The following is a 26,312-nucleotide window of genomic DNA, read 5'->3' as shown; positions in this document are numbered from 1 at the left end:
GGGTCCATATTGGAAGACTACCAGGACAGCCTGTCGATCCCATGCATAGAACCCACTGCAAAGCCACTCTCTCAATGAGTCACTGACAGTGGACAGGGTCCAGCTTATGATTGACCGGATTGCATGCAACAAAACCCTACAGATGGGCTCCCTGTGGAGTTTTACTCAGCCTATAAGACGATCCTCGCCCCAAGGTTACTTGAAAGGTTTCAGGTTGTCCAATACATGGGGCACTTCACCCAAGTCCTTACAGGAAAGACTAACCGTGGTCCTCTCCAAACTGGACTGTGATCCGCTGGAGGTAAGCTCCTATAGGCACTTTTTTCTTCTCAATAGGGACTATAAGATTCTTGGAAAGATAGTCGCTAATCAGCTGCTGCCCTGCCTCACCATACTGGTACACCATGACCAAAACTGTTTCATCCTGGGGAGAAATTCGTTTCCCAAACTTAGGCATTTCATGGAAGAACATCCTCAAGCATTTCCTCCACATGAAATGCTTTTCTGGAAAAAAGCCTTCGATATGCTGGACTTGGCTTATTTACAGGAAGTGCTACTCAGAATGGACCCAGGACTCGAGATACTGAAATGGATAGATCTATTTGCTGATCCGGTTGCCCAGGTACTTACGTGTAGAGAAATCTCTTCAACCTTTTGGGTGGGCAGGGGCACCAGGCAGGGTAGCCAGCTCTCAATGATTATATTTGCCCAATCGCTAGAACCTCTGACGGGCTAGTTTCATTTTCAAGGTCTTCACTGCGGGATACAGAGTGGAGAAACATAAGAGATGATCTTGCTAAATGCGGATGATGCCCCAGGGTATCTCAGAGATACATGCAGAAACCTACCTGGAGTGATGGAAGCACTAGATGAATTTGGGACTACCTCTGGCTTGAAAGTAACTGTGCAAAACCCAGTCTCTTCCCTCCCTGAAGAATTCCAGATTCAGAGAGCGAAGTGCCACACATGGGTTTAATGTGGCAATACAACTCCTCTGGATACTTGGGGGTCAATGTCCATTACTCAGATAAAGACTTAGCACAGGGCAAACTGGCTTTGGCAATGACTGGCCTGCCTCATTCCCTGCCATTCTGCAAGTCGTTACTGCTTTCCTCAATGGGAAGAGTTGCAACAGCATAAATGCTGGTTCTGCCTTAACTGCTTTACCACTTCTTAGCACTTCCACTCTCCATTGCCCAGCACTTCTTTTAGAATTTAAATAACATTCTATCCAACCTGATATGGGGTGTAGGGAGGAACAGAGCGGCCCTCCCTAAGCTTTATATACCATTAGAGTTTTGGGTATTCCCAGCATTTTGCAAAGTGGCCGACTGACAACATAAGACTATGAATAGAGGTAGTCATCCCCGAAGATAGGTGAATGGAATGAGCATAAAACCTTGATGGTCTTCCATTTCCTCCAAGAGCGCTACAACATTGATGAGGGCCAGGTTTTCACTAACAACGCCATGATAGCCACGATAGGGACCCTCTGGGCACCCAACCCAACAGAACCCACCACATCCCCAACAATGCAATTATTACTGGAGCATGGCACGAGCAGACTTGTGATCACATTAATTTACATGGTGCTGCTGGAATTTCGTAGCCCATGTCTACATGCCGTGAGGGATAAATATGTCCTCTTGCTCAGGCGGAGCTTGTAGACAGGCATGGGTTGCTTGCTATGGAGCAGGTCCGGAGGATCTCCAGGAACCTGCGCCTAAAATACACACAGTTCAGCTCCCTACACCAGATATATCTTATTCCAGCACATCTGCACCACATCTTCCATGGGGTGGATCCAAAATACTCATGGTGTATATGTCCAGAGGCTGACTTACCATACAGAGTGGGGACGGAAACTGGGCAATATTGGAGGGAGGCAGTGACAACACTAACTGACATCATGGGATTATCCCTACAGGCAGACCACCTACACTGTTTGCTAGGGTTGACATCCCATACACACAAGGACTAATACATCAGAAAGTTGGTAGATCTGGCATATATCCTATTAAAATGCTGCATAGCAATGGTGTGAAAGTCCACCCCAGCTCCGCCATTGCCCCCATGGCTTAGAGACCTTTTCAAATGGGCAACTGCTGAGACCACTGCCTGGCTCTCACTTCTGCTACAGCGAGGAGCTGCAACACATTTGGACACTTGAGAGAGACACATACCTGAAAAACTGGCACCATTTACATACGAGCGACCACCTTGATGCCCTGCATTCACAAACTGCCATACCCTTGTGCAGTTAACGGTGGTAGTTGAAATATTGATTTGATATTGTAGCCCTAGCTCCCACCCATTAACAAGTTGACTATAGCTATTCCTTTTTCCTACCCACTCCATGGATTCACTATGACCCCACCTACTTCGAACAACACAGATACAAGGAGACTGTGTTCTCCTAAAGAGGCGCAATACGTAGATTTCACACAACCAATAGTATTAGTTATGCCCAGTTTGGGAGACAGTGGATTGTTCCTACTTATTACAGAACGCTGCAGTAGATCTCATGAGGCAGACGGTAGGGTGTTCTAACCCGGATTACCTATCGACTGCATAGGACTTGGACACTGGATGTCTGAACACATCTGGGAGCCAGCAACATAAGCGAACACATGGTGGACTCATGGTCCGAAATATGTAATGTATCATTTATATTTCTATACTGGGAACCCAAACTATGCTCCTTACTGTATAAGAACATCATTAAAAGTGTAAACTCTACTGTGAAAAAAAATAAGGGGATTCTTGAAGCCGATTGTGCTGTTTTCGAAGTCAAATTATAATGCACTGATTTTCAAAGTCAATTTGTGAGCTTTTTTCCTTTTTTTGGGCATTGTCTGGAGGTTGAGATGTGGCCCCTAAAAAAAGTACCAGACTGCCTGGTGACAACTAGCCATGGACCTCATATATACAACTCAGTCATCTTCCGAAGTCGAACTGTGAGAATCTTTGCTGACAGCTTTAACCCATGCTGATCCTCCGCAGAAGTATTTTCAAAGTTGAGTGGTCGCATTTTTTTGTTCTCTTAATGTATTGTTTTACACCAAGTAGATGTTGCATTTTGCCATCATTAAAGGATGGACATTTTCAATCTTTTTGGCCTGTAAGTTTGTTGTATGACACTGGGTGTTATGGAGTAGACCCTAGCCCATAAATGTCACAATATTATAACTGATTTTTGTTATATTTTCCAGGGATTGCAGCATTAGCCTTTAAGTAGTTTGCACAGTGGTTACGCAAATCCCAAATCTCCTTTGTTGTTTACCTGACAATGAACAGGTTTCGTTACTAACATTGTGAACCTTTCATTGTCCAATGCCACATTTTTTTTTCTGACTAGGCATAATATTAGGCATTGCGCTATATTTGAACCAGTAATTTCCTTTGTCATGGAAAGTTTTAGTTTACCTTCGGTATTTAAGTGTGTCATGTAGGTATCAATCTCAAAGGCCTTTATGCTCTGCTATGCTGTCATGGAGGCATTCTTACCTTGTGAATTACCAGCAGCAGTCACAACAAGATGTTTGCAATTCGTGGTCATCCCTGAATACTTTGTCTCCACTCTATGACCTTATGGGAGGAGGAAGTGTTCCAATGTTGATTCTTTATGCAAAATGACATGAAAGAACTTAAATCAAAGTTGTACTTGAAAACAATGTTTGCACAGTTTACTCTGTTCAGTTGAAAGCCACTTAAAGCTTGTAGTTTAAGATGTAAAGACAAAGCCAGGCAATCAGACTGCTATTAAAGTTAATTGAGCATGTTTTTACAAAGAAGATAACTTAATTTTTACCTTGGGGCGATAAAGTATACTTTTCTAATTAACTGTCCCTGAAAAATGTCTACCCTTCAATTGAATGTTGGTTTTTTGAAGGTGTCTAATGCTGATAGTGAATCAATTAAGCAGGTTTTATTTGCATGGAAGAGGTAGAAAACAAGAGTAAGACATAGCACATGCATCACTACCTCCACCACACATATTGTAGTATGGTTGTGTTGATACAGGATGTTGCAACCGGAACTGCTTTCATTCCAATGTATGCTGTGTTTTATGCGGGACTATCTTACTCGTGTTACGTCTGGCATGGCTATTACACAAATTAGTGGCCAATGGTTAATTTTCTTAACATCTTGCCAGAGATTACTCTGTGTAATCTGTTCTTCTACATGATCTTGTCTGTAAATATAATTTGTAAACGCTTAGTGGTGCGAACCAAACATGACAAATGGTAAGTGAATATGCCATGTAAATAATGCACAATCCCCAGTCTTATGTTTTCCAAATTGTTCTGTGTGAGAAAAAGATGGGATTTATATGATGTGCTCTGAAAATTGAACCACTGCAAAGTCTCAAAGTACCTAGCATCACTAATGTCTCCGAGAGAAAGCCAACAATGCCGTTCTTTTGAAATCATCACATACTGAAAACATTGTTTCATCTTTTAATTTAGCCAGTCAAGGCTGTAGTAGAACAAGTTACTTACCTTCTGCCTTGTCTGATAGAGACTATATCTAGCTGCAGATTCCTTACCATAAAATTTCCACAGGCGTCAGATTGGATTCGAAACATTTTTCATGAGCAGTACTCCTGCATACCTGTAGGTGGTGGTGTTCAGCTCAGTGTGTTTTGTCGGCATCAGCCATGCCAGAAATGATGTCTGGGGCATCTATATAAGTTCCACCTAGACGCGCTGATGTCAGTCTCTTCATGACTTTCCATGCCGGAAGAGGGAGCCATGAAGAACACTGACCATTGGTGTGGAAAACTAGGGCCCAGAAAGGGAACTGCCCTGTACCTAGAAATCCAGTCAGATTGAGAAGGATGAGAGGGGAGTGAATCTACAGCTAGATATGGTCTCTGCCAGATAAGGCGTTACCAAGGGTAAGTAACTTGTTCATCCGACAAACTTCTAGCTGCAAATACCTTACCTTAGAATAGATATCCCCAAAAAATACCATTCCTGGAGGTGGGTCTATGGACCAATTTCAAGCAACAAAGTCCTGCAGGACCGAAGGACCAAATTGCCAATCCCTACGGTCCGGAGTGTCGAGGCAGTAGAGCTTTGTGAATGTGTGCAAACAGACTCACATAGCTGCCTGGTAGATATTCAGCAACGGAACTACGCGTACTAATGCAGTGGTTGTAGCCACCGCCCAACCTTTCTTCCCTCCAACATACCCCACGAAGAGTTGGTCATCTACCCGGAACCTTTTTGTTTGACCAAGACAGGACAACAACGATCTCTTTGGGTTTTGTTTGATCAAGATAGGACAACAACGATCTCTTTGGGTCCAGATGGTGGAGTAGCTTCTTTTCTTTAGAGGGGTGTGGAGGAGCATAAAATGTAGGCAGGGTGATGGATTGGCCTACATCAAATGGAGCGACCACTTTCAGAAAAAACAAGGCTTTTGTGCAAAGCACCAGTTTGATGGTGAGATAAGGAGTCTCGGATGACAAGGCCTGAAAGCTCACTTACTCTTTAGGCAGATATAATCACCACGAGGAAGGCTGTTTTATTTGTAAAGAGCCTGATGGGACAATTATGTAGAAACTCAAAAGGAGCACATATCAAGAATGTTCACACAAGATTAAGGTCGCACTGAGGCATGATAAATGGTAAAGGGGGGAAAAAGATGCACAAGTCCCCTGAGAAAACCTATTTACAATAGGGGACTCAAAGAGGGGTGGCTGGGCAGACAACCGCAGGAAGGAAGAGACTGCAGAGAGGTAGTCCTTCAGAAAGCCCAATGCAGAGCCCTGGAGGGCAAGAGAAAGTATGAAAAGGAGAACTTGCGAAAGATGGACTATGCCACAATTTGTTTCATTGGTAGATGTATACTGTTTTATTGGAGGGCCAGCTCGCCACCAAAATGACATCACAGACTTAGAGGGTGGTTGAAGGCTGTCAACTGCTGCTGCTCAATCTCCACACAAGAAGGTGGAGTCTGAACAGGTTCGGGTGGAGGACCCTCCCCTGATGCTGCAACAGAAGATCCTCCTGAAGGGGCAGCCTGATCTGAGGATCGATGGCCATGCTCAGTAGCTGGGGATACAAGATTCTCCGTGCCCAGTCCGGAGCCACAAGGATGACTTAGATCCGGTCGTTCTTGATCTTCTTGAATACTCTGGGCATAAGTGGTAAGGGCGGAAAGGCGTACAGGAGGCATGAGCTCCACTTGAGATGAAGTGTCTCCAAGCGAGAGCCACCTTGGAAAATCCAGCATGTAAAACTGCTGACATTGTGCGTTCTTGGCAGCGGCAAACAGATCTAACTAAGGCTCTCCCGACTGCGGAAAGTCTGAACAACTGCACTAGCCTTCCCTTCATGGAGGAAAGAAAGGCCTTCAATGCCAGTCGGATTGCACAGAGCTCCAAATGTTTGATATGGAGTTTGGATTCCGTCTGAGACCAGAGTCCTCTGATCTCCACTTCTCCCATATGGCTGGCCCAGGAGTGACTCATCTGCCACTAGTGTGAGATCTGGTTGGAGAAAGGAGAGGGATCTGCTGCTGACCCAATCACGGTTTGTTAGCCACCTCTGCAGGTCTTTCACAGTTCCTTCCAAGATCTGGAGCATGTCAGAGTTTCCCTTGATGCTGCGCCCACTGGAACTTCAGGTCCCACTGCAGAGCTCGCTAAGCCATTGCTTATGTGTTATCAGCAGGAAACAGGAGGCCATGAGTCCCAACAGCCTAAGAGTCTGTCTCACCGAAATCCATGATAGAGGCTGAAACATCTGTATCATAGCCTCAACATCCTGTACTCAACATCCAGGAGGATAAGTCCGAAACTGCACTGGGTCCAGAACAGCTCAGATGAAAGGGAGCATCTGACAGGGTGTCATTTGGCCTCTCACTCCTTAGCAAGAATGCTGGTTTAGGGATGACAGTACTTCTGTTTGTAGGTGACTGAGTCACTCCACAGGTCTCAACTGTCGGCCCAACCCTCCTGGTTCACAGGCAATACCTCACCAAAACTCAGACAATAAAGGTGATTTCTGGCAGCCTTATGCATGAACTCTAGATGAGAGTTCTCAGGGAAGTCGTGGTGGAATGGAAGTTACCCTTTTCTCTTGCTTGCAACAAGTCTTATATACACAAAGGCAATGAAGGAGATGCAGGAGAGTTTTCAATATATTTATTGAAAAGACTGCAATCTACAATAAAATGGATGTGCTGCAATGATTTGGATAATGATCAGTAATAAAAGCAGAATAGTGAAGATGTGAGCTGTGAATATGAAAACCCCACCACTTTACAATAAACATGAGATATAAAATTCCTAACCACAAATTCCTAATCTCTACCCTAATGAGAGCTAGATATGATAAACCTAATCTGCCAGTACCATGTCAATGAGAAGCACCTCCCAACCCTTGTTACCTTGGAATGAGGTCTCTAGGACACACTCCTTGGTGATACAAAGGCCAAGTTCTGCAGCAGGGTGACATACTGCATAGAGGGCATCTGGAAGGAACCCATCTAATGACCTTGTCCGTGTGAGATGTATTCATATTGATCATGTAGGATCCCTGACACACGTATGTTCCTACACAACTGATAATGTGGCAGACTTGTGTCAGCAATTGCATAAACAATCCCTAACAAGTGCGCATAATGTTCCTGTAAGTGAGAAAGGGACATGATGAAAATACCTACGTGTATCACTGATAGTGAAGTCTATAGTAACACCTTCTCAGAATGGGACTGATCATGAAAATCAAAACATTTCCTATAAAATGTAAGAAATGGCAGCAAGCTAAAAGAAATAATAAAATAAATGGATACAACAGAGCATATTAAGTGGGTAAAAGGTCACGAGGTGACAGGGGCAACAGGTCTGCAAGCCAAAAGTTAAGCTAATTCCTGTGTCCCAGTGGGAAACTAGAATGGATTCATCACAAGGGAGTCAGGTATGACATCAGCACGTTTATAGTGAACCCCAGCAAATGCAGGAGGTCCACCGTAGTCTGTAGGTGGGAGACGACAGCCTAGGGTGAGCATGGCTTCAACAACCAGTCATCAAGATAGGAGAAGACTGACACCCCTGATCTCGGCAGATGAGTTGCAACCACTGCCACCACCTTGGTGAATACTTGAGAGGTGCTGATATGGCCAAGAGAGCATGGCAAACTGAAAATGCTTGTGGCCTACCGTGAACCACATGTAACGCCTGTGAGCAGGCAGGACGGGGATGTGGGAATATGCATACTGCAGACCTAGCGCTACAATTCAGTCTCCAGGGTCCAGGACAGATAGAACAGGAGGTCTAGGATGGGGGGGGGAGCCTTTGTTCTTATTGGCACCAGAAATTTGTAGGAATAACAACCCAGACCTACTTCTGGCCCACGGACCCTCTTCTATGGCTCCCTTGGCCAAGAGCCGTAACCTTCTAGCGGAGAAGTGCCAGGTGATCCTGAGTCATCAGATCGTAGGGTGGTGGCATGAATGGAGGAATAGTCTCAAAGGGGACGGAGTAGCCCCTAAGGACTACTTGCAAAATCCACCTGTCTGACATGGACTGCCAGCGGAGCAGGTGATAGCGAGTCCTGCCTCTGACTGGACCCTGGTGGGGAATCATCAGATAGGAAGGTTTGGAGGCAGCTGCAGAGGAGGGGCAGTGGGCTGGCTAATCCACGAGCATGGTGAAACCCACATCCCTGGCGAACGCAGAAGTTGGGCAGTGTGCGCGACACACTGGCTTGAGGGGAGCAAACGTGGTGGGATGCCCCTTCTGTAGCCACAAAAAGTGGCAAAAAGCAGACAGATGGACAAGGAGCTGCCGTGAGGCCAAAGGACCCAGCCATAGATCGAGAATCCTTGAAGCACAAGAGAGCAGAGTCTGCTTTCTCTCCGAAGAGACGGATGCCTTCAAAAGGCATGTCCAGAAGGATCGCTTGGACATCCCCCGAAAAGCTAGACGTCCACAACCATGCGGGGTGCCTAAGGGCCACTGTCGATGCAACCACTCTGCCCAGAAAGTCGGTCCTATCCAGACCACATCTGATTGTGAACTTCGCAGCGTATCTCCCTTCAGGAACATCTTGCGAGAGAATGGCCTGGGCCTCCTCCTTGACCTGTGGCAGCATTTGTGCGACCGTGCCCCATGAAGTATGTGTGTAAACGCCTAAAAGGCATGCAGTGTTCACGAACAGCAATGCCAGGTTGGAGGAAGAAAACATCTTCTTCCCAAGTTGGTCCAGACTCTTGGATTCGCCAATCCACGGGTGCAGAAAGGAATGCGCCCTGGGCCATAGAAGATTGGATAACCAAGCTCTCAGGGGTGGGGTTTTGCATCAGGAATGCTGGGTCATTTGGAGCAGGTTTATGGTGGCAGGCAATTGTCCCGTTCACAGGAGTCCCTGTGCTGGGTTTGGCCCAGGTACCGAGCAGGACATCTATAAGGACCATATTAAAGGGCAAAAGAGGTTCAGAGGATGAAGCCCTAGGTTGAAGCATCTGTCAGGAGGTTAACCCTAACTGCCACCGAAGATAGCTCGAGGTCCAGGACTTTGGCCGCTCTTCGCGTCACCACTGAATAGGACGGTCCCTCCTCCGCAGCCACAGTAGGGGAGGGAAAACATGCCAGTGTCAGGGAAAGTATCCAGATGACTGGCCTCACACCCAGGTCCATCCGCCAGTCCGTAGGGTCTTGGAGCTGGTATTCTAAAGGGTCCAGCGACCCCTCCCACCACTCACCATACCCAAACCCATAAGAATAAGAATCAGGATCAGGATCTGACTGAGAGCAAGGCCCCTGGCAAAGTTGTGTGACGCTAATCCAGCTCCACGTCTGAGTTGGGAATAAGGATGGAGTCAACGCCACCTGGGGCTTGGGAGGCATCCGGAGCATCAACGTTGGAACTGGTGTCAGGAAAGGCCTAGGTGGTATGACCATTGCCAGTTCAGCCCCAGAACGGATCCATGGGTGCCCACGGAGCAAAGGCTGAAGCCACCAGTGCGGAACCAAATGGTGCCCCTGGCGACCCCTCTGGCCTGAAGGTGCTCCAGCAGAGTCAGACTGCCCAAAGAGGAGGTGCGTGGCCTCATAAAACTCTGTTGAGCAGCAGTTGCTATGGCTCCAGGAAACCTGGGGAGGAGCAGAGCCGACACAGGCTGCGAGGACGAAGGCCTAGAATAACTATGCTCCTTTTCCCTCATCTTGTCAGCCAACGGAGAAGGTCAAGTCGAAGAACGCTTGTCCTTTGACTTTTTGGTGCCTCAACTTAATCAACCGTCTGTAGGACTTGTAGTGGGACGATGATGACGGGGGTGGTTCTGTGACTTTTCTTGGGACCTTCCTCTTGACTAAGATCAGGAGTGACATGGAGCAGAGTGCCGGGTTGCAAGGAGCTTTAGGGAATGCTCCCTCAAAGCTTTCGGATTCAGGGCCTGGCACTCGGAGCATGACTTCGTGTCTTGGTGTGTTCCAGACACTACAAGCACACAAGGTGTGGATCTGTCACAGACATTGCCAGATGACAGGAACCGCAAGGCTTGAACCTGATCTTACGTGAAGACCTCCTCAACGCATGAGGAACATAGACACTCAAAATATCTTCAACAAAAGTCGAAAAAAAAAACAGTCAAAAAGTGACAGAAGGGTAGCTCTTCTTCGGATCAGTACTGGTTGGCATGGAAAGAAAAGAACTGATGTTAGCTCGCCGGGGTAGTGCAACATTGTGCCTGGTGCGCATATCGCCGACGACAGACCTGGAGGCAACTGACGCCACCTGACAGTCTGGTACCCCTGCACGCTGACGCCTGAGAAATTCTAAGGTAAGGCATCTGCAACTAGAAACCTCTATCAGATTAATTTTGACTTAACCTGACTGCCTCAACAAGAGAAATGGGAAAGATAGCCTCCAACCCCTTTCAGTGGGTTGAAAAAGACATTTGGGGATAAAAATGACCCCCAAAGTAGCTGACCTCTACATGCAAACTACTCATCCCTACTGCGTCAACAAAAGACTGACCTTAAACACTGGGCCCAACTATTCTTGATTTGGCTCGGCTGCATTAATGCAGTAAAGATGACAATGCTTCCAATACTTTTATATCTCTTTCAGGGTCTCCCCATTGGAATCTCTGGGGATTTCTTCTCCTCTATGCCTTCAATGATTACAAACAAAAGAGTGTTGACACACCCCTGGGACACAGGAGGATTGGCCTTACCAAATTTTAAACTGTTCTATAAAGCGACTCAACTAAGAGCAATCTCAAGGTGGTCCCTAAGGGAATCCGACAAACGCTGGCTTCAAACAGAAAGAGCAGTGATGGGTAGAACAATTTGGGACGTCCTGTGGAAACCCAACAAGACCGACCACTCAATGCCTATTTAAGCACTCCGACCAATACCACTCTAAAAGGCGGGCACAATGTGACTCGTTCACATGATCTGGCAACATTTTCCTCTTCTTATACCACTATGCACTATAATGCAGCCTCCAAACCTGCTTTACTACCGGGACCCTTCGACTTGCAGCAGGAGGGCGGATACCTTGCTGTATCAGACCTCTTCCATAGGTGGGATATACTCACCTTTGATAACTGCCACCATAACTTTCAACTACCTGCCTTAGAGATTTACTATTACAAACAATTGAAACACTTGGTACTCCAGCCAACATTACGGTTAGAAGCCACCAGGGACATTCTTCCCACACAGAAATCTGTGCAGCAGCCAGGGAGGGCCAGAGGCTGTATTTCCTTTCTTTACTCACTCCTGTCCTCTACCACCAGTGCCTTTACTCCTCCTCATATGACACTCTGGGAACAAACACTCGGATCCCCGATCACTAAGGAACAATTGCACAAACTTTGGAGAGACATCACCGAGTTTAATCGTTCACTTGTCTTAAGGAAAGCTCACTATAAGGTGCTCTTTGACTAGTATATACACCCAGTAAAACTCCAGAAACTATTCCCAGACATGTCAGAACGATGGAGGAGCTGTGGGTTACTGGGAGACTTTAGACACATCTGGTGGGACTGCCCAACAATACAACCATATTAGACTGAGATTTTAGCAGAGATGAGGGATATTCTGGGCTACCCCTTCTGCACACTCTGGAATTTGTTCTCCTAGGCCTCCGAGACAAGTCCCTTAAAGACCAAACATCGTGGGGGGTGATGGGGGCGGGTGTAGGGGGACGGGGAGAGGCATTAGATTTTGTGGTTGTGCCTGGGAGCAGCCAAAATGGCCCTAGCTACAGCCTGGAAGAAATCTAATGTCCCCTCTATGTCGCAGTGGAATGCCCGCCTGTGGCAGGGACTCAGGATGGAATGCTTGGCAGTTGTCATTGCAGACACTACGAAATGTTTTGACTGTGTGGGGACCCTTAGTGTGCGTCCGTTATTCAGGTCTCCCATTTTTCTCTAGTCCTACCTGTATGAGGGCGCTCCACCTCTTCCAGGTCTGATACTCCTCGACCATATGAATTCCACTTACCTCTCTCATGCTTGAACCGTGACAACTTCTTCACCTGCACAGTCGCCGCTCCCCACCCAATAGCTATAGTGGCAACTCTGCTCTTGCACATTATGTAGTGGTTTGTTTTGTTTGGAGACGTTTGGGGGAAAGAGGTTACAGTGGGTACTTGCATTGTTTAAATGTTTCACTGAAAGACAGTGGTTGAATTGCTCTCCCTTTCACTTTCACTTTACTGCTTCCTGTTTGGAGTAGCTTCACACCTACCTTTTGTGAATCTGAGTTTGTCACTAGCATTTTTCACTGTATTACAGGTCTTGTGTGATAATACCATTGTCAATGTATAATCTGTATGCTTCAAAACTTAATAAAGAAAGTGTGGGGAAAAAAAGATGATCCTCCGTCAGCCTGGCGTAAGATGGTGGCATTGGGGGAGGGGTGGTCAAGAAGGGTAGGGAGTAGCCCCTTCCGACGATCTGCAAAACCCACCTGTCCAATGTTATGGACTGCCAAAGGGGCAGCTGATACCTATCCTGCCCCCAACTGGATGCCCATAATGGTGTGTGGGCAGATTAGGAGGGTTTGGACGCTGTGGGTGCCAGGGAGGTGGTGGATTGACCCACGAGGTCTGTGGGTACTGTGCCCTCGGCCATGCAGAGGCTGTGGAGCATGCGTGTCATGGTGACTGGGAGGGTACTGGCACGCTGGAAGCCCCTTCTTTAGGCCCAAAAGGAGCGAAAGGTTGAATGTAGGTGTGGTGGGGGCAAAGAAAGACTTAAGGACCTGACCTTAGCCAAGATGTCTTTAAAGAGCTCCAGCGCTGAATCCGCCTCGTCTCCACAGAAATGGGAGCCATCATAGGGCATGTCCATCAGGGATGATTGGACATCACCCAAAAAGCCAGTCGTCTTCAACGGGGTGTGGCTCCTCAAGGCCTCTGTCGATGAAACCCCTCTGCCCAGAGAGTTGGACGGGTCACGTCCACAATGGAGGATGAAATTTGCATCTCTATCGGCAACAGCCTGAGAGCATAGCCCGGGCCTCCTTCATGACCGTTGGCAGCACCTGCTCAACCGTGTCCCACAGAGCGTGGGAACAGCAGCCCAAAAGGCATGCGGTGTTCCATGGACCACAATGCCAGGCTTGCGAAAGAAAACGCCTTTTTACCCAAAGTGTCCAGCCTCTTAGATTCATTGCCTGAGGGTATGGGACAGAATGTGGCAGGATTTACATGGGATGTAGAGGCCTGAACCACCAAGCTCTCTGGGGTAAGGTGTTGGGTGTGAAGTCTGGGTCGCCCGGTGTGCGACGGTGGTGACTGGCAATTGTCCTATTCATGGGAGCCCACATGCTTGGTTTGGACCAGGTCACCAGAAGGATGTTAGTAAGGGCTTTGTTAAATGGGAGCAGCCGTTCAAGGGGGGAAATCCTGGTTGTAGCACCTCCATCAAGACAATAGTCTTGACTGCCACCGAAGGCAGTTCAAGGTCGAGGACCTCAACAGCTCTCCGTACCACCATTGCAAATGAAGCTCCCTCCTTCGTAGCCACAGGGAAGGAAGAAAGCATACTGGAGAAGTATCCAGTCCACTGGCTTCACACAGTTCCTTAAACCAGTTCATATTGGGGTCTTCAGACGGCTTATTTTCTTCAGTGCCCAGTGATTCCCCCCACTATTTTCCTCCCCTACATCATCCCTCAGCTTCCCTCCACCAACCCCCCTCCCCAACAAACACCTCCCGAACCCTCCTTATGGCACCAGAAACGTTGACAATTGACACCCCTCCGGCTCCATATTGGAGTGTAGTATTAGAATGGGCATGGTGCCGCTGGTGGTGCTGGGAAAGTTGGCATCGTAGCCGCTGCTGGGGAATGATGAGATGGTATGGCCTGTGCCGGTCCGGATCCAGGAAAGGATCCTTGGGACCCAACTGGAGCCAGAGCCAATGGAGTGGAATCAGATGGGGCCCCTGCCAACTTCTCAGGACCTGAAGGTGCACTGGAGGAGTCAGCCCACCCAATAATGAGGCGCATGGCATTAGAGAACTCTAAGTTTGGGCAGGGATCGCTCCGACTCCCAGAAATTCAAGGAGGAGTTGAGGCTCTACCCCGGCATCAGGCCTGGAATGCCAAAGCTCCTGCGTCTCATCAGCCGACAGATGCAAGAACTCAAAGACCTTTTTGATGACTTCTCTTATGGTACGACTTACCAGACTTACCAAAGGGTCAGAGAGTTGCATCAGATGATCTTCAATGGAAAGTCTGGACAGCTGAGCAAAAGTTAACAGAACATCAAGGTATAATGAAAAACTTGGGTTAAATGCCAGCGTGGCTTAAAAAAAAAAGAAAAAACAGTGGACCATCTGTGGCTAGGTTTGCACAAAAACAAAAAGATCCTCACAAGGTCTACAATCTCTGCCTACTGAAGTACCACAGCACCAAGGTTTTGGGAAGCATGCACCGAATTCTGCCCAAAACCCTGAAGATCAGGGAGAAACAGATGTGTGAACACCACACAATGATGCAGTTGCAGCACAGAAGCAGACCTCACTCAAGGACCTTGGCGTGTCCAGTGACAAAGAGGAAAACACCAAGGAAACCATGTTGGTGCCGGATTAGGGGCCCAACGTCAAAGAAAGTCATCAGCCTCTAAAGGCTGGAAGCCAGCTAAAATGGTATCAAAAGGGAAACATCAACAGGTAACAACACACACATGCAGTGGGGCTGAGCCAACATGTGAATCTAGAAAAGGTTCACACTACAAAACTGCATAGAACATAAACCCTCCTATCATGGCATACCATTTGAAGGCTGCACTATTGCTCACCGCATTCAAAGCGGAAACATAAGATTTTTGGGGGAGAAAGTAGTGGTAAACATGCATTCCTATCTGTATTTTGGTGATCACGTAGAAATGTGCGGTAAGGGTCATGTATAAGGCATGCTCTTACTCTCCCAGCAGCTCGCCTGTATCTTTATCCAGCAGCCGAAGGGTGGAATCCAGACTGGCAGCCAGGGAGCACTGACCATCCTTGCTGAAGCTCACACAGGTAATGGGACCTGGAAGCAGAGAAACCAGACATTCACTCTTAGTCTGCAGTACATGAATAGTCATGCATGAGGCAAAATGAACTCTGTGTAAATGGGCCAAGGAAAAGGAACAGGAGTTCCCTGAAGAAAGGTTTTCACCTGGGAATGCATTGCGGCCTTTAAGTAACCGTATCAGAACTACAACAGTGAAAACAAATACATGATTGGACAATTATTAAATATTTTGAATATCAGTGAATGATTACAAAAAGAAGTAACCTGCTGATATGACACACAACATCCAACCCTTACAACTGTGCAGTGGGAGGCACTGATCATTGTTTGATCTGTTCTTCACTGTTTAGTAACAATAGGTCATTGGCCGAAGAGATCTAGTCTTACATGTACACTCCTGAGAGATAAAGTGAAGGCAAGAACTTTTATTCAACAGGTGTGCTGCAAGCTTGGATCTCTGTTCTAAGTACTGCCAATATAAAGGTTTGCCTAGGTGCTCATAAAAGGCAACCTCTCCTTCCTGGTAAAAGATCAGCTTTGCAGAACACAGGTGCTTTATTATTCATTACAAGTCTCTTAGGCTAAAATAGAACATGCACTTACTTCCAACATAGTCTGCACACATCTCCCCTGTGCGCAGGTCATAGCGCCGTATCTGCCCATCTACAGATCTATAGAGAAAAGAGGGCAAACAGGGTGTTAAAGGGATAACAAAGGCAGCTGTTCTAAGAATTCAAGATCCTACACTTGTGTCACAGGAGCTGCATCACGAGTCTTCATTGCAAAGCATTAAAATTAAGAAAACAACTGAACTAGTCACACCACTCCAGAGAATGGGTCGGCTTTAGCTGTGCCTTTCTTTACAGATTATCCTCGTGCAGCAGAATGAGACTGGAAGGAGTGGTTGCAATTGTACAGACACATTGATTTGTACCTCCATTCCAACATAATTGAGAACACTGCATAAATGCATCCTTGCTCACAATGAGATGGACTCTCAAATATTAAGATGAAAAGTCTAGAAGTACCGACTTAAAAGCATCTGATAGAGATGTGATCCACTGACTAACCTGCGCCTGTGGAACAAGAAAACCTGAGTTCTAATCCCAGCTTCTCCACCTCCAGTATAACTGCCATCCTGTGTATATATCTGTATTTCTTTGTGTCTCGTATCTCCTTTCTGCTCAAACTGAAAGCAGTCAGAAACCAGCTTCCCCTAAATCAAATAAATGCATTGTCCTCACTGCTACCTACACAAGGAGTCCTGCAAAGGTGATTTTCTTGTAAGCTTTTTGCCCCTATGTATAATCAAAAGATCTGCTGACTGTAAAGCAAGGTAGCAGCCTATGGACAGCTCACCCAGACAGAATCTCGTGGTCTGTCACCTTGATGCTGGATATTCCATCTTTCGCTTCGTCCATGATCTGGATAGGATCTGGCCTGCGTGAACGACAATCCCAGCACCTGATGGTCGAATCAATGGAACCTGGTACATAAAACACATCACCAAGATTAAGAATGTGCACTTGTCACCTTTTCCTCAAACTCACTTGAATGAGTGCAAACATCCCACATCTTAAGTTTCTAAACACTTTGGGAATCATTTACAGGTTTCTGGGTGATCCGGCAAATGGCTTGAGTGGCCAGCCCACCTGTCAAATCAAGTTCACCACAGACTTGGAATAGCATTTTCACCAAAAGTGCCCCCACAGATACAGTGAGAGCAATTCTGGTGAACAATTATCGCCACGTGGACCATCTAACCATAGCAATTTGTTCATCCATAAGTGTAAGGAAATGCCTCCTTGGCATGGTTGCCCCCTGACTTTTTGCCTTTGCTGATGCTATGTTTACAATTGAAAGTGTGCTGAGGCCTGCTAACCAGGCCCCAGCACCAGTGTTCTTTCCCTAACCTGTACTTTTGTATCCACAATTGGCAGACCCTGGCATCCAGATAAGTCCCTTGTAACTGGTACTTCTTGTACCAAGGGCACTGATGCCAAGGAAGGTCTCTAAGGGCTGCAGCATGTCTTATGCCACCCTGGAGACCTCTCACTCAGCACAGACACACTGCTTGCCAGCTTGTGTGTGCTAGTGAGAACAAAACGAGTAAGTCGACATGGCACTCCCCTCAGGGTGCCATGCCAGCCTCTCACTGCCTATGCAAGTATAGGTCAGTCACCCCTCTAGCAGGCCTTACAGCCCTAAGGCAGGGTGCACTATACCATAGGTGAGGGTACCAGTGCATGAGCATGGTACCCCTACAGTGTCTAAACAAAACCTTAGACATTGTAAGTGCAGGGTAGCCATAAGAGTATATGGTCTGGGAGTCTGTCAAACACGAACTCCACAGCACCATAATGGCTACACTGAAAACTGGGAAGTTTGGTATCAAACTTCTCAGCACAATAAATGCACACTGATGCCAGTGTACATTTTATTGCAAAATACACCCCAGAGGGCACCTTAGAGGTGCCCCCTGAAACTTAACCGACTGTCTGTGTAGGCTGACTAGTTCCAGCAGCCTGCCACACTAGAGACATGTTGCTGGCCCCATGGGGAGAGTGCCTTTGTCACTCTGAGGCCAGTAACAAAGCCTGCACTGGGTGGAGATGCTAACACCTCCCCCAGGCAGGAGCTGTAACACCTGGCGGTGAGCCTCAAAGGCTCACCCCTTTGTCACAGCCCAGCAGGGCCCTCCAGCTTAGTGGAGTTGCCCGCCCCCTCCGGCCACGGCCCCCACTTTTGGCGGCAAGGCTGGAGGGAACAAAGAAAGCAACAAGGAGGAGTCACTGGCCAGTCAGGACAGCCCCTAAGGTGTCCTGAGCTGAGGTGACTCTAACTTTTAGAAATCCTCCATCTTGCAGATGGAGGATTCCCCCAATAGGGTTAGGATTGTGACCCCCTCCCCTTGGGAGGAGGCACAAAGAGGGTGTACCCACCCTCAGGGCTAGTAGCCATTGGCTACTAACCCCCCAGACCTAAACACGCCCTTAAATTTAGTATTTAAGGGCTACCCTGAACCCTAGAAAATTAGATTCCTGCAACTACAAGAAGAAGGACTGCCCAGCTGAAAACCCCTGCAGAGGAAGACCAGAAGACGACAACTGCCTTGGCTCCAGAAACTCACCGGCCTGTCTCCTGCCTTCCAAAGATCCTGCTCCAGCGACGCCTTCCAAAGGGACCAGCGACCTCGACATCCTCTGAGGACTGCCCCTGCTTCGAAAAGACAAGAAACTCCCGAGGACAGCGGACCTGCTCCAAGAAAAGCTGCAACTTTGTTTCCAGCAGCTTTAAAGAACCCTGCAAGCTCCCCGCAAGAAGCGTGAGACTTGCAACACTGCACCCGGCGACCCCGACTCGGCTGGTGGAGATCCGACACCTCAGGCGGGACCCCAGGATTACTCTGATACTGTGAGTACCAAAACCTGTCCCCCCTGAGCCCCCACAGCGCCGCCTGCAGAGGGAATCCCGAGGCTTCCCCTGACCGCGACTCTTTGAACCTAAAGTCCCGACGCCTGGGAGAGACCCTGCACCCGCAGCCCCCAGGACCTGAAGGACCGGACTTTCACTGGAGAAGTGACCCCCAGGAGTCCCTCTCCCTTGTCCAAGTGGAGGTTTCCCCGAGGAATCCCCCCCTTGCCTGCCTGCAGCGCTGAAGAGATCCCGAGATCTCTCATAGACTAACATTGCGAACCCGACGTTGTTTCTACACTGCACCCGGCCGACCCCGCGCCGCTGAGGGTGAAATTTCTGTGTGGACTTGTGTCCCCCCCGGTGCCCTACAAAACCCCCCTGGTCTGCCCTCCGAAGACGCGGGTACTTACCTGCAAGCAGACCGGAACCGGGGCACCCCCTTCTCTCCATTCTAGCCTATGCGTTTTGGGCACCACTTTGAACTCTGCACCTGACCGGCCCTGGGCTGCTGGTGTGGTGACTTTGGGATTGCTCTGAACCCCCAACGGTGGGCTACCTTGGACCAAGAACTAAGCCCTGTAAGTGTCTTACTTACCTGGTTAACCTAACAAATACTTACCTCCCCTAGGAACTGTGAAAATTGCACTAAGTGTCCACTTTTAAAACAGCTACTTGTGAATAACTTGAAAAGTATACATGCAATTTTGATGATTTGAAGTTCCTAAAGTACTTACCTGCAATACCTTTCGAATGAGATATTACATGTAGAATTTGAACCTGTGGTTCTTAAAATAAACTAAGAAAAGATATTTTTCTATACAAAAACCTATTGGCTGGATTTGTCTCTGAGTGTGTGTACCTCATTTATTGTCTATGTGTATGTACAACAAATGCTTAACACTACTCCTTGGATAAGCCTACTGCTCGACCACACTACCACAAAATAGAGCATTAGTATTATCTCTTTTCGCCACTATCTTACCTCTAAGGGGAACCCTTGGACTCTGTGCATGCTATTCCTTACTTTGAAATAGCACATACAGAGCCAACTTCCTACATTGGTGGATCAGCGGTGGGGTACAAGACTTTGCATTTGCTGGACTACTCAGCCAATACCTGATCACACGACAAATTCCAAAATTGTCATTAGAAGTTCATTTTTGCAATTTAAAATTTTTCTAAATTCTTAAAAGTCCTGCTAGGGCCTTGTGTGTTAAGTCCCTGTTTAGCATTGTCTTTTAGAGTTTAAAAGTTTGTTAAAGGTTTGAAATTAGATTCTAGAAACAGTTTTAGATTCTTTAAAAAGTCTTCCAACTTTTAGCAAAATAATGTCTGATACAGAGATGAATGTGGTGGAACTCGACACCACACCTTACCTCCATCTTAAGATGAGGGAGCTAAGGTCTCTCTGTAATATCAAAAAAATAACCATTGGCTCCAGACCTACCAAAATTCAGCTCCAGGAGCTGTTGGCAGAGTTTGAAAAAGCCAACCCCTCTGATGATGACATCACAGAGGAAGAAATTAGTGACTTGGAGGCCAATGTCCCTCCTCCAGTCCTAAATAGGGAGAACAGGACCCCTCAAGTCCTGTCTCCAACTGTGTTAGTCAGAAATAGTGAGTCCCTCACAGGAGGGTCCCACATTTCTGAAATCACTGAGGATGCTCTCAGTGAAGATGACCTCCTGTTAGCCAGGATGGCCAAAAGATTGGCTTTAGAGAGACAGCTCCTAGCCATAGAAAGGGAAAGACAAGAGATGGGCCTAGGACCCATCAATGGTGGCAGCAATATAAATAGGGTCAGAGATTCTCCTGACATGTTAAAAATCCCCAAAGGGATTGTGACAAAATTTGAAGATGGTGATGACATCACCAAGTGGTTCACAGCTTTTGAGAGGGCTTGTGTAACCAGAAAAGTGAACAGATCTCACTGGGGTGCTCTCCTTTGGGAAATGTTCACTGGAAAGTGTAGGGATAGACTCCTCACACTCTCTGGAAAAGATGCAGAATCTTATGACCTCATGAAGGGTACCCTGATTGAGGGCTTTGGATTCTCCACTGAGGAGTACAGGATTAGATTCAGGGGGGCTCAAAAATCCTCGAGCCAGACCTGGGTTGACTTTGTTGACTACTCAGTGAAAACACTAGATGGTTGGATTCAAGGCAGTGGTGTAAGTAATTATGATGGGCTGTACAATTTATTTGTGAAAGAACACCTGTTAAGTAATTGTTTCAATGATAAACTGCATCAGCATCTGGTAGACCTAGGACCAATTTCTCCCCAAGAATTGGGAAAGAAGGCGGACCATTGGGTCAAGACAAGGGTGTCCAAGACTTCAACAGGGGGTGACCAAAAGAAAGGGGTCACAAAGACTCCCCAGGGGAAGGGTGATGAGACAGCCAAAACTAAAAATAGTAAAGAGTCTTCTACAGGCCCCCAAAAACCTGCACAGGAGGGTGGGCCCAGAGCCTCTTCACAAAACAATGGGTACAAGGGTAAAAACTTTGATCCCAAAAAGGCCTGGTGTCATAGCTGTAAACAGCATGGACACCAAACTGGAGACCAGGCCTGTCCCAAGAAAGGTTCCACTCCAAACTCCCATCCAGGTAACACTGGTATGGCTAGTCTCCAAGTGGGATCAACAGTGTGCCCAGAGCAAATCAGGGTCCACAGTGAAGCTATTCTAGTTTCTGAGGGTGGGGTGGATTTAGCCACACTAGCTGTCTGGCCGCCTAACATGCAAAAATACAGACAGCAACTCTTAATTAATGGGACTAGAATAGAGGGCCTGAGGGATACAGGTGCCAGTGTCACCATGGTGACAGAGAAACTGGTTTCCCCTGGCCAATACCTGACTGGAAAAACTTACACAGTCACCAACGCTGACAATCAGAGAAAAGTACATCCCATGGCAATGGTTACTTTAGAATGGGGAGGGGTCAATGGCCTGAAACAGGTGGTGGTCTCCTCAAATATCCCAGTGGACTGTCTGCTTGGAAATGACCTGGAGTCCTCAGCATGGGCTGAGGTAGAACTAAAAACCCATGCAGCAATGCTGGGTATCCCTGAACTGGTGTGTGTGAAAACAAGAGCACAATGCAAGGCACAGGGTGAACAAGTAGAGCTGGAGTCTGGAAGAATGGCCCAGCCTACCAAGAGAACAGGAAAGTCAGTTGGGAAACCAACTACAACACAGCAAAAGAAAGGGAACCTCTCTTCTCAGGAAGAAGTTCTGCCCTCTGAGGGAACTGAGCCTTTGGAGCTTGAACCTTATCAGGTTGAGCTCTTAGGCCCAAGGGGACCCTCAAGGGAGGAGCTGTGTAAGGGACAAGAAACCTGTCCCTCTCTTGAAGGCCTTAGGCAGCAAGCTGCTGAAGAGTCCAAAGGCAAGAAAAATGGAACGCATAGGGTCTATTGGGAAGATGGACTCCTGTACACTGAGGCCAGAGACCCCAAACCTGGTGCCACTAGGAGAGTGGTAGTGCCTCAGCTGTTCAGGAAGTTCATCCTAACATTGGCCCATGACATTCCCCTTGCTGGACATTTGGGACAAACCAAGACGTGGGAGAGGTTAGTCAACCACTTCTACTGGCCCAATATGTCCAACATGGTTAAGGAGTTTTGCCTCTCCTGCCCCACCTGTCAAGCCAGTGGTAAGACAGGTGGACATCCAAAGGCCCCCCTCATTCCACTTCCAGTGGTGGGGGTTCCCTTTGAAAGAGTGGGTGTGGACATAGTTGGTCCACTGGAACCTCCCACAGCCTCAGGAAATATGTATATCCTGGTAGTAGTGGATCATGCTACCAGGTATCCTGAAGCTATTCCCCTTAGGTCGACTACTGCCCCTGCAGTAGCCAAGGCCCTCATTGGTATCTTTACCAGAGTGGGTTTCCCTAAGGAGGTGGTGTCTGACAGAGGTACCAACTTCATGTCAGCATACCTAAAGCACATGTGGAATGAGTGTGGGGTGACTTATAAATTCACTACACCATACCATCCACAAACTAATGGCTTAGTTGAGAGATTCAACAAGACATTAAAGGGCATGATCATGGGGCTCCCAGAAAAACTCAAAAGGAGATGGGATGTCCTCTTGCCATGCCTGCTTTTCGCTTACAGAGAGGTGCCACAGAAGGGAGTAGGATTCTCACCCTTTGAACTTCTGTTTGGTCATCCTGTAAGGGGACCACTTGCCCTTGTTAAAGAAGGCTGGGAGAGACCTCTCCATGAGCCTAAACAGGACATAGTGGACTATGTACTTGGCCTTCGCTCTAGAATGGCAGAGTACATGGAAAAGGCAACCAAAAACCTTGAGGCCAGCCAACAGCTCCAGAAGTTTTGGTATGACCAAAAGGCTGCACTGGTTGAGTTCCAACCAGGGCAGAAAGTCTGGGTTCTGGAGCCTGTGGCTCCCAGGGCACTCCAGGACAAATGGAGTGGCCCTTACCCAGTACTAGAAAGGAAGAGTCAGGTCACCTACCTGGTGGACCTGGGCACAAGCAGGAGCCCCAAGAGGGTGATCCATGTGAACCGCCTTAAGCTCTTCCATGACAGGGCTGATGTGAATCTGTTGATGGTAACAGATGAGGATCAGGAGGCAGAGAGTGAACCTCTCCCTGATCTTCTGTCATCAGACCCAAAAGATGGCACAGTAGATGGAGTGATCTACTCAGACACCCTCTCTGGCCAACAGCAAGCTGATTGCAGGAGAGTCCTACAACAGTTTCCTGAACTCTTCTCCTTAACCCCTGGTCAGACACACCTGTGTACCCATGATGTGGACACAGGAGACAGCATGCCTGTCAAGAACAAAATCTTTAGACAATCTGACCATGTTAAGGAAAGCATCAAGGTGGAAGTCCACAAGATGCTGGAATTGGGAGTAATTGAGTGCTCTGACAGCCCCTGGGCTAGCCCAGTGGTCTTAGTCCCCAAACCTCACACCAAAGATGGAAAGAAAGAGATGAGGTTTTGTGTGGACTACAGAGGGCTCAATTCTGTCACCAAGACAGATGCTCATCCAATTCCAAGAGCTGATGAGCTCATAGATAAATTAGGTGCTGCCAAATTCTTAAGTACCTTTGACTTGACAGCAGGGTACTGGCAAATAAAAATGGCACCTGGAGCAAAAGAGAAAACAGCATTCTCCACACCTGATGGGCATTATCAGTTTACTGTTATGCCCTTTGGTTTAAAGAATGCCCCTGCCACCTTCCAAAGGTTGGTGAATCAAGTCCTTGCTGGCTTGGAGTCCTTTAGCACAGCTTATCTTGATGATATTGCTGTCTTTAGCTCCACCTGGCAGGATCACCTGGTCCACCTGAAGAAGGTTTTGAAGGCTCTGCAATCTGCAGGCCTCTCTATCAAGGCATCCAAATGCCAGATAGGGCAGGGAACTGTGGTTTACTTGGGACACCTTGTAGGTGGAGGCCAAGTGCAGCCACTCCAACCCAAGATCCAGACTATTCTGGACTGGGTAGCTCCAAAAACCCAGACTCAAGTCAGGGCATTCCTTGGCTTGACTGGGTATTACAGGAGGTTTGTGAAGGGATATGGATCCATTGTGACAGCCCTCACTGAACTCACCTCCAAGAAAATGCCCAAGAAAGTGAACTGGACTGTGGAATGCCAACAGGCCTTTGACACCCTGAAACAGGCAATGTGCTCAGCACCAGTTCTAAAAGCTCCAGATTATTCTAAGCAGTTCATTGTGCAGACTGATGCCTCTGAACATGGGATAGGGGCAGTTTTGTCCCAAACAAATGATGATGGCCTTGACCAGCCTGTTGCTTTCATTAGCAGGAGGTTACTCCCCAGGGAGCAGCGTTGGAGTGCCATTGAGAGGGAGGCCTTTGCTGTGGTTTGGTCCCTGAAGAAGCTGAGACCATACCTCTTTGGGACTCACTTCCTAGTTCAAACTGACCACAGACCTCTCAAATGGCTGATGCAAATGAAAGGTGAAAATCCTAAACTGTTGAGGTGGTCCATCTCCCTACAGGGAATGGACTTTATAGTGGAACACAGACCTGGGACTGCCCATGCCAATGCAGATGGCCTTTCCAGGTTCTTCCACTTAGAAAATGAAGACTCTCTTGGGAAAGGTTAGTCTCATCCTCTTTCGTTTGGGGGGGGGGTTGTGTAAGGAAATGCCTCCTTGGCATGGTTGCCCCCTGACTTTTTGCCTTTGCTGATGCTATGTTTACAATTGAAAGTGTGCTGAGGCCTGCTAACCAGGCCCCAGCACCAGTGTTCTTTCCCTAACCTGTACTTTTGTATCCACAATTGGCAGACCCTGGCATCCAGATAAGTCCCTTGTAACTGGTACTTCTTGTACCAAGGGCACTGATGCCAAGGAAGGTCTCTAAGGGCTGCAGCATGTCTTATGCCACCCTGGAGACCTCTCACTCAGCACAGACACACTGCTTGCCAGCTTGTGTGTGCTAGTGAGAACAAAACGAGTAAGTCGAGATGGCACTCCCCTCAGGGTGCCATGCCAGCCTCTCACTGCCTATGCAAGTATAGGTCAGTCACCCCTCTAGCAGGCCTTACAGCCCTAAGGCAGGGTGCACTATACCATAGGTGAGGGTACCAGTGCATGAGCATGGTACCCCTACAGTGTCTAAACAAAACCTTAGACATTGTAAGTGCAGGGTAGCCATAAGAGTATATGGTCTGGGAGTCTGTCAAACACGAACTCCACAGCACCATAATGGCTACACTGAAAACTGGGAAGTTTGGTATCAAACTTCTCAGCACAATAAATGCACACTGATGCCAGTGTACATTTTATTGCAAAATACACCCCAGAGGGCACCTTAGAGGTGCCCCCTGAAACTTAACCGACTGTCTGTGTAGGCTGACTAGTTCCAGCAGCCTGCCACACTAGAGACATGTTGCTGGCCCCATGGGGAGAGTGCCTTTGTCACTCTGAGGCCAGTAACAAAGCCTGCACTGGGTGGAGATGCTAACACCTCCCCCAGGCAGGAGCTGTAACACCTGGCGGTGAGCCTCAAAGGCTCACCCCTTTGTCACAGCCCAGCAGGGCCCTCCAGCTTAGTGGAGTTGCCCGCCCCCTCCGGCCACGGCCCCCACTTTTGGCGGCAAGGCTGGAGGGAACAAAGAAAGCAACAAGGAGGAGTCACTGGCCAGTCAGGACAGCCCCTAAGGTGTCCTGAGCTGAGGTGACTCTAACTTTTAGAAATCCTCCATCTTGCAGATGGAGGATTCCCCCAATAGGGTTAGGATTGTGACCCCCTCCCCTTGGGAGGAGGCACAAAGAGGGTGTACCCACCCTCAGGGCTAGTAGCCATTGGCTACTAACCCCCCAGACCTAAACACGCCCTTAAATTTAGTATTTAAGGGCTACCCTGAACCCTAGAAAATTAGATTCCTGCAACTACAA

At 47.8% G+C, this 26,312-nt stretch overlaps 1 protein-coding gene across 3 annotated transcripts in view; it reads right to left on the bottom strand.

The window, feature by feature from the left end:
• WDR83 (WD repeat domain 83) overlaps nucleotides 1–26,312 on the bottom strand; it is a 188,316-nt gene that overhangs the window by 40,864 nt on the left and 121,140 nt on the right. For all 3 annotated transcript variants that reach the window (XM_069231831.1, XM_069231832.1, XM_069231830.1), the window contains 3 exons: nucleotides 16,852–16,978; nucleotides 16,096–16,163; nucleotides 15,399–15,507 (listed from right to left, as the gene is read on the bottom strand). In XM_069231831.1, coding sequence (XP_069087932.1) covers nucleotides 15,399–15,507; nucleotides 16,096–16,163; nucleotides 16,852–16,978 — 304 coding nt within the window. The remainder of the gene's footprint in view (nucleotides 1–15,398; nucleotides 15,508–16,095; nucleotides 16,164–16,851; nucleotides 16,979–26,312) is intronic.

Source organism: Pleurodeles waltl, chromosome 4_2, assembly GCF_031143425.1.
Source record: "Pleurodeles waltl isolate 20211129_DDA chromosome 4_2, aPleWal1.hap1.20221129, whole genome shotgun sequence".
NCBI classification, from domain to species: Eukaryota; Metazoa; Chordata; class Amphibia; order Caudata; family Salamandridae; genus Pleurodeles; species Pleurodeles waltl.
Note: the sequence above shows the minus strand (reverse complement) of the source record. Positions and strands in the feature narration are given on the sequence as shown.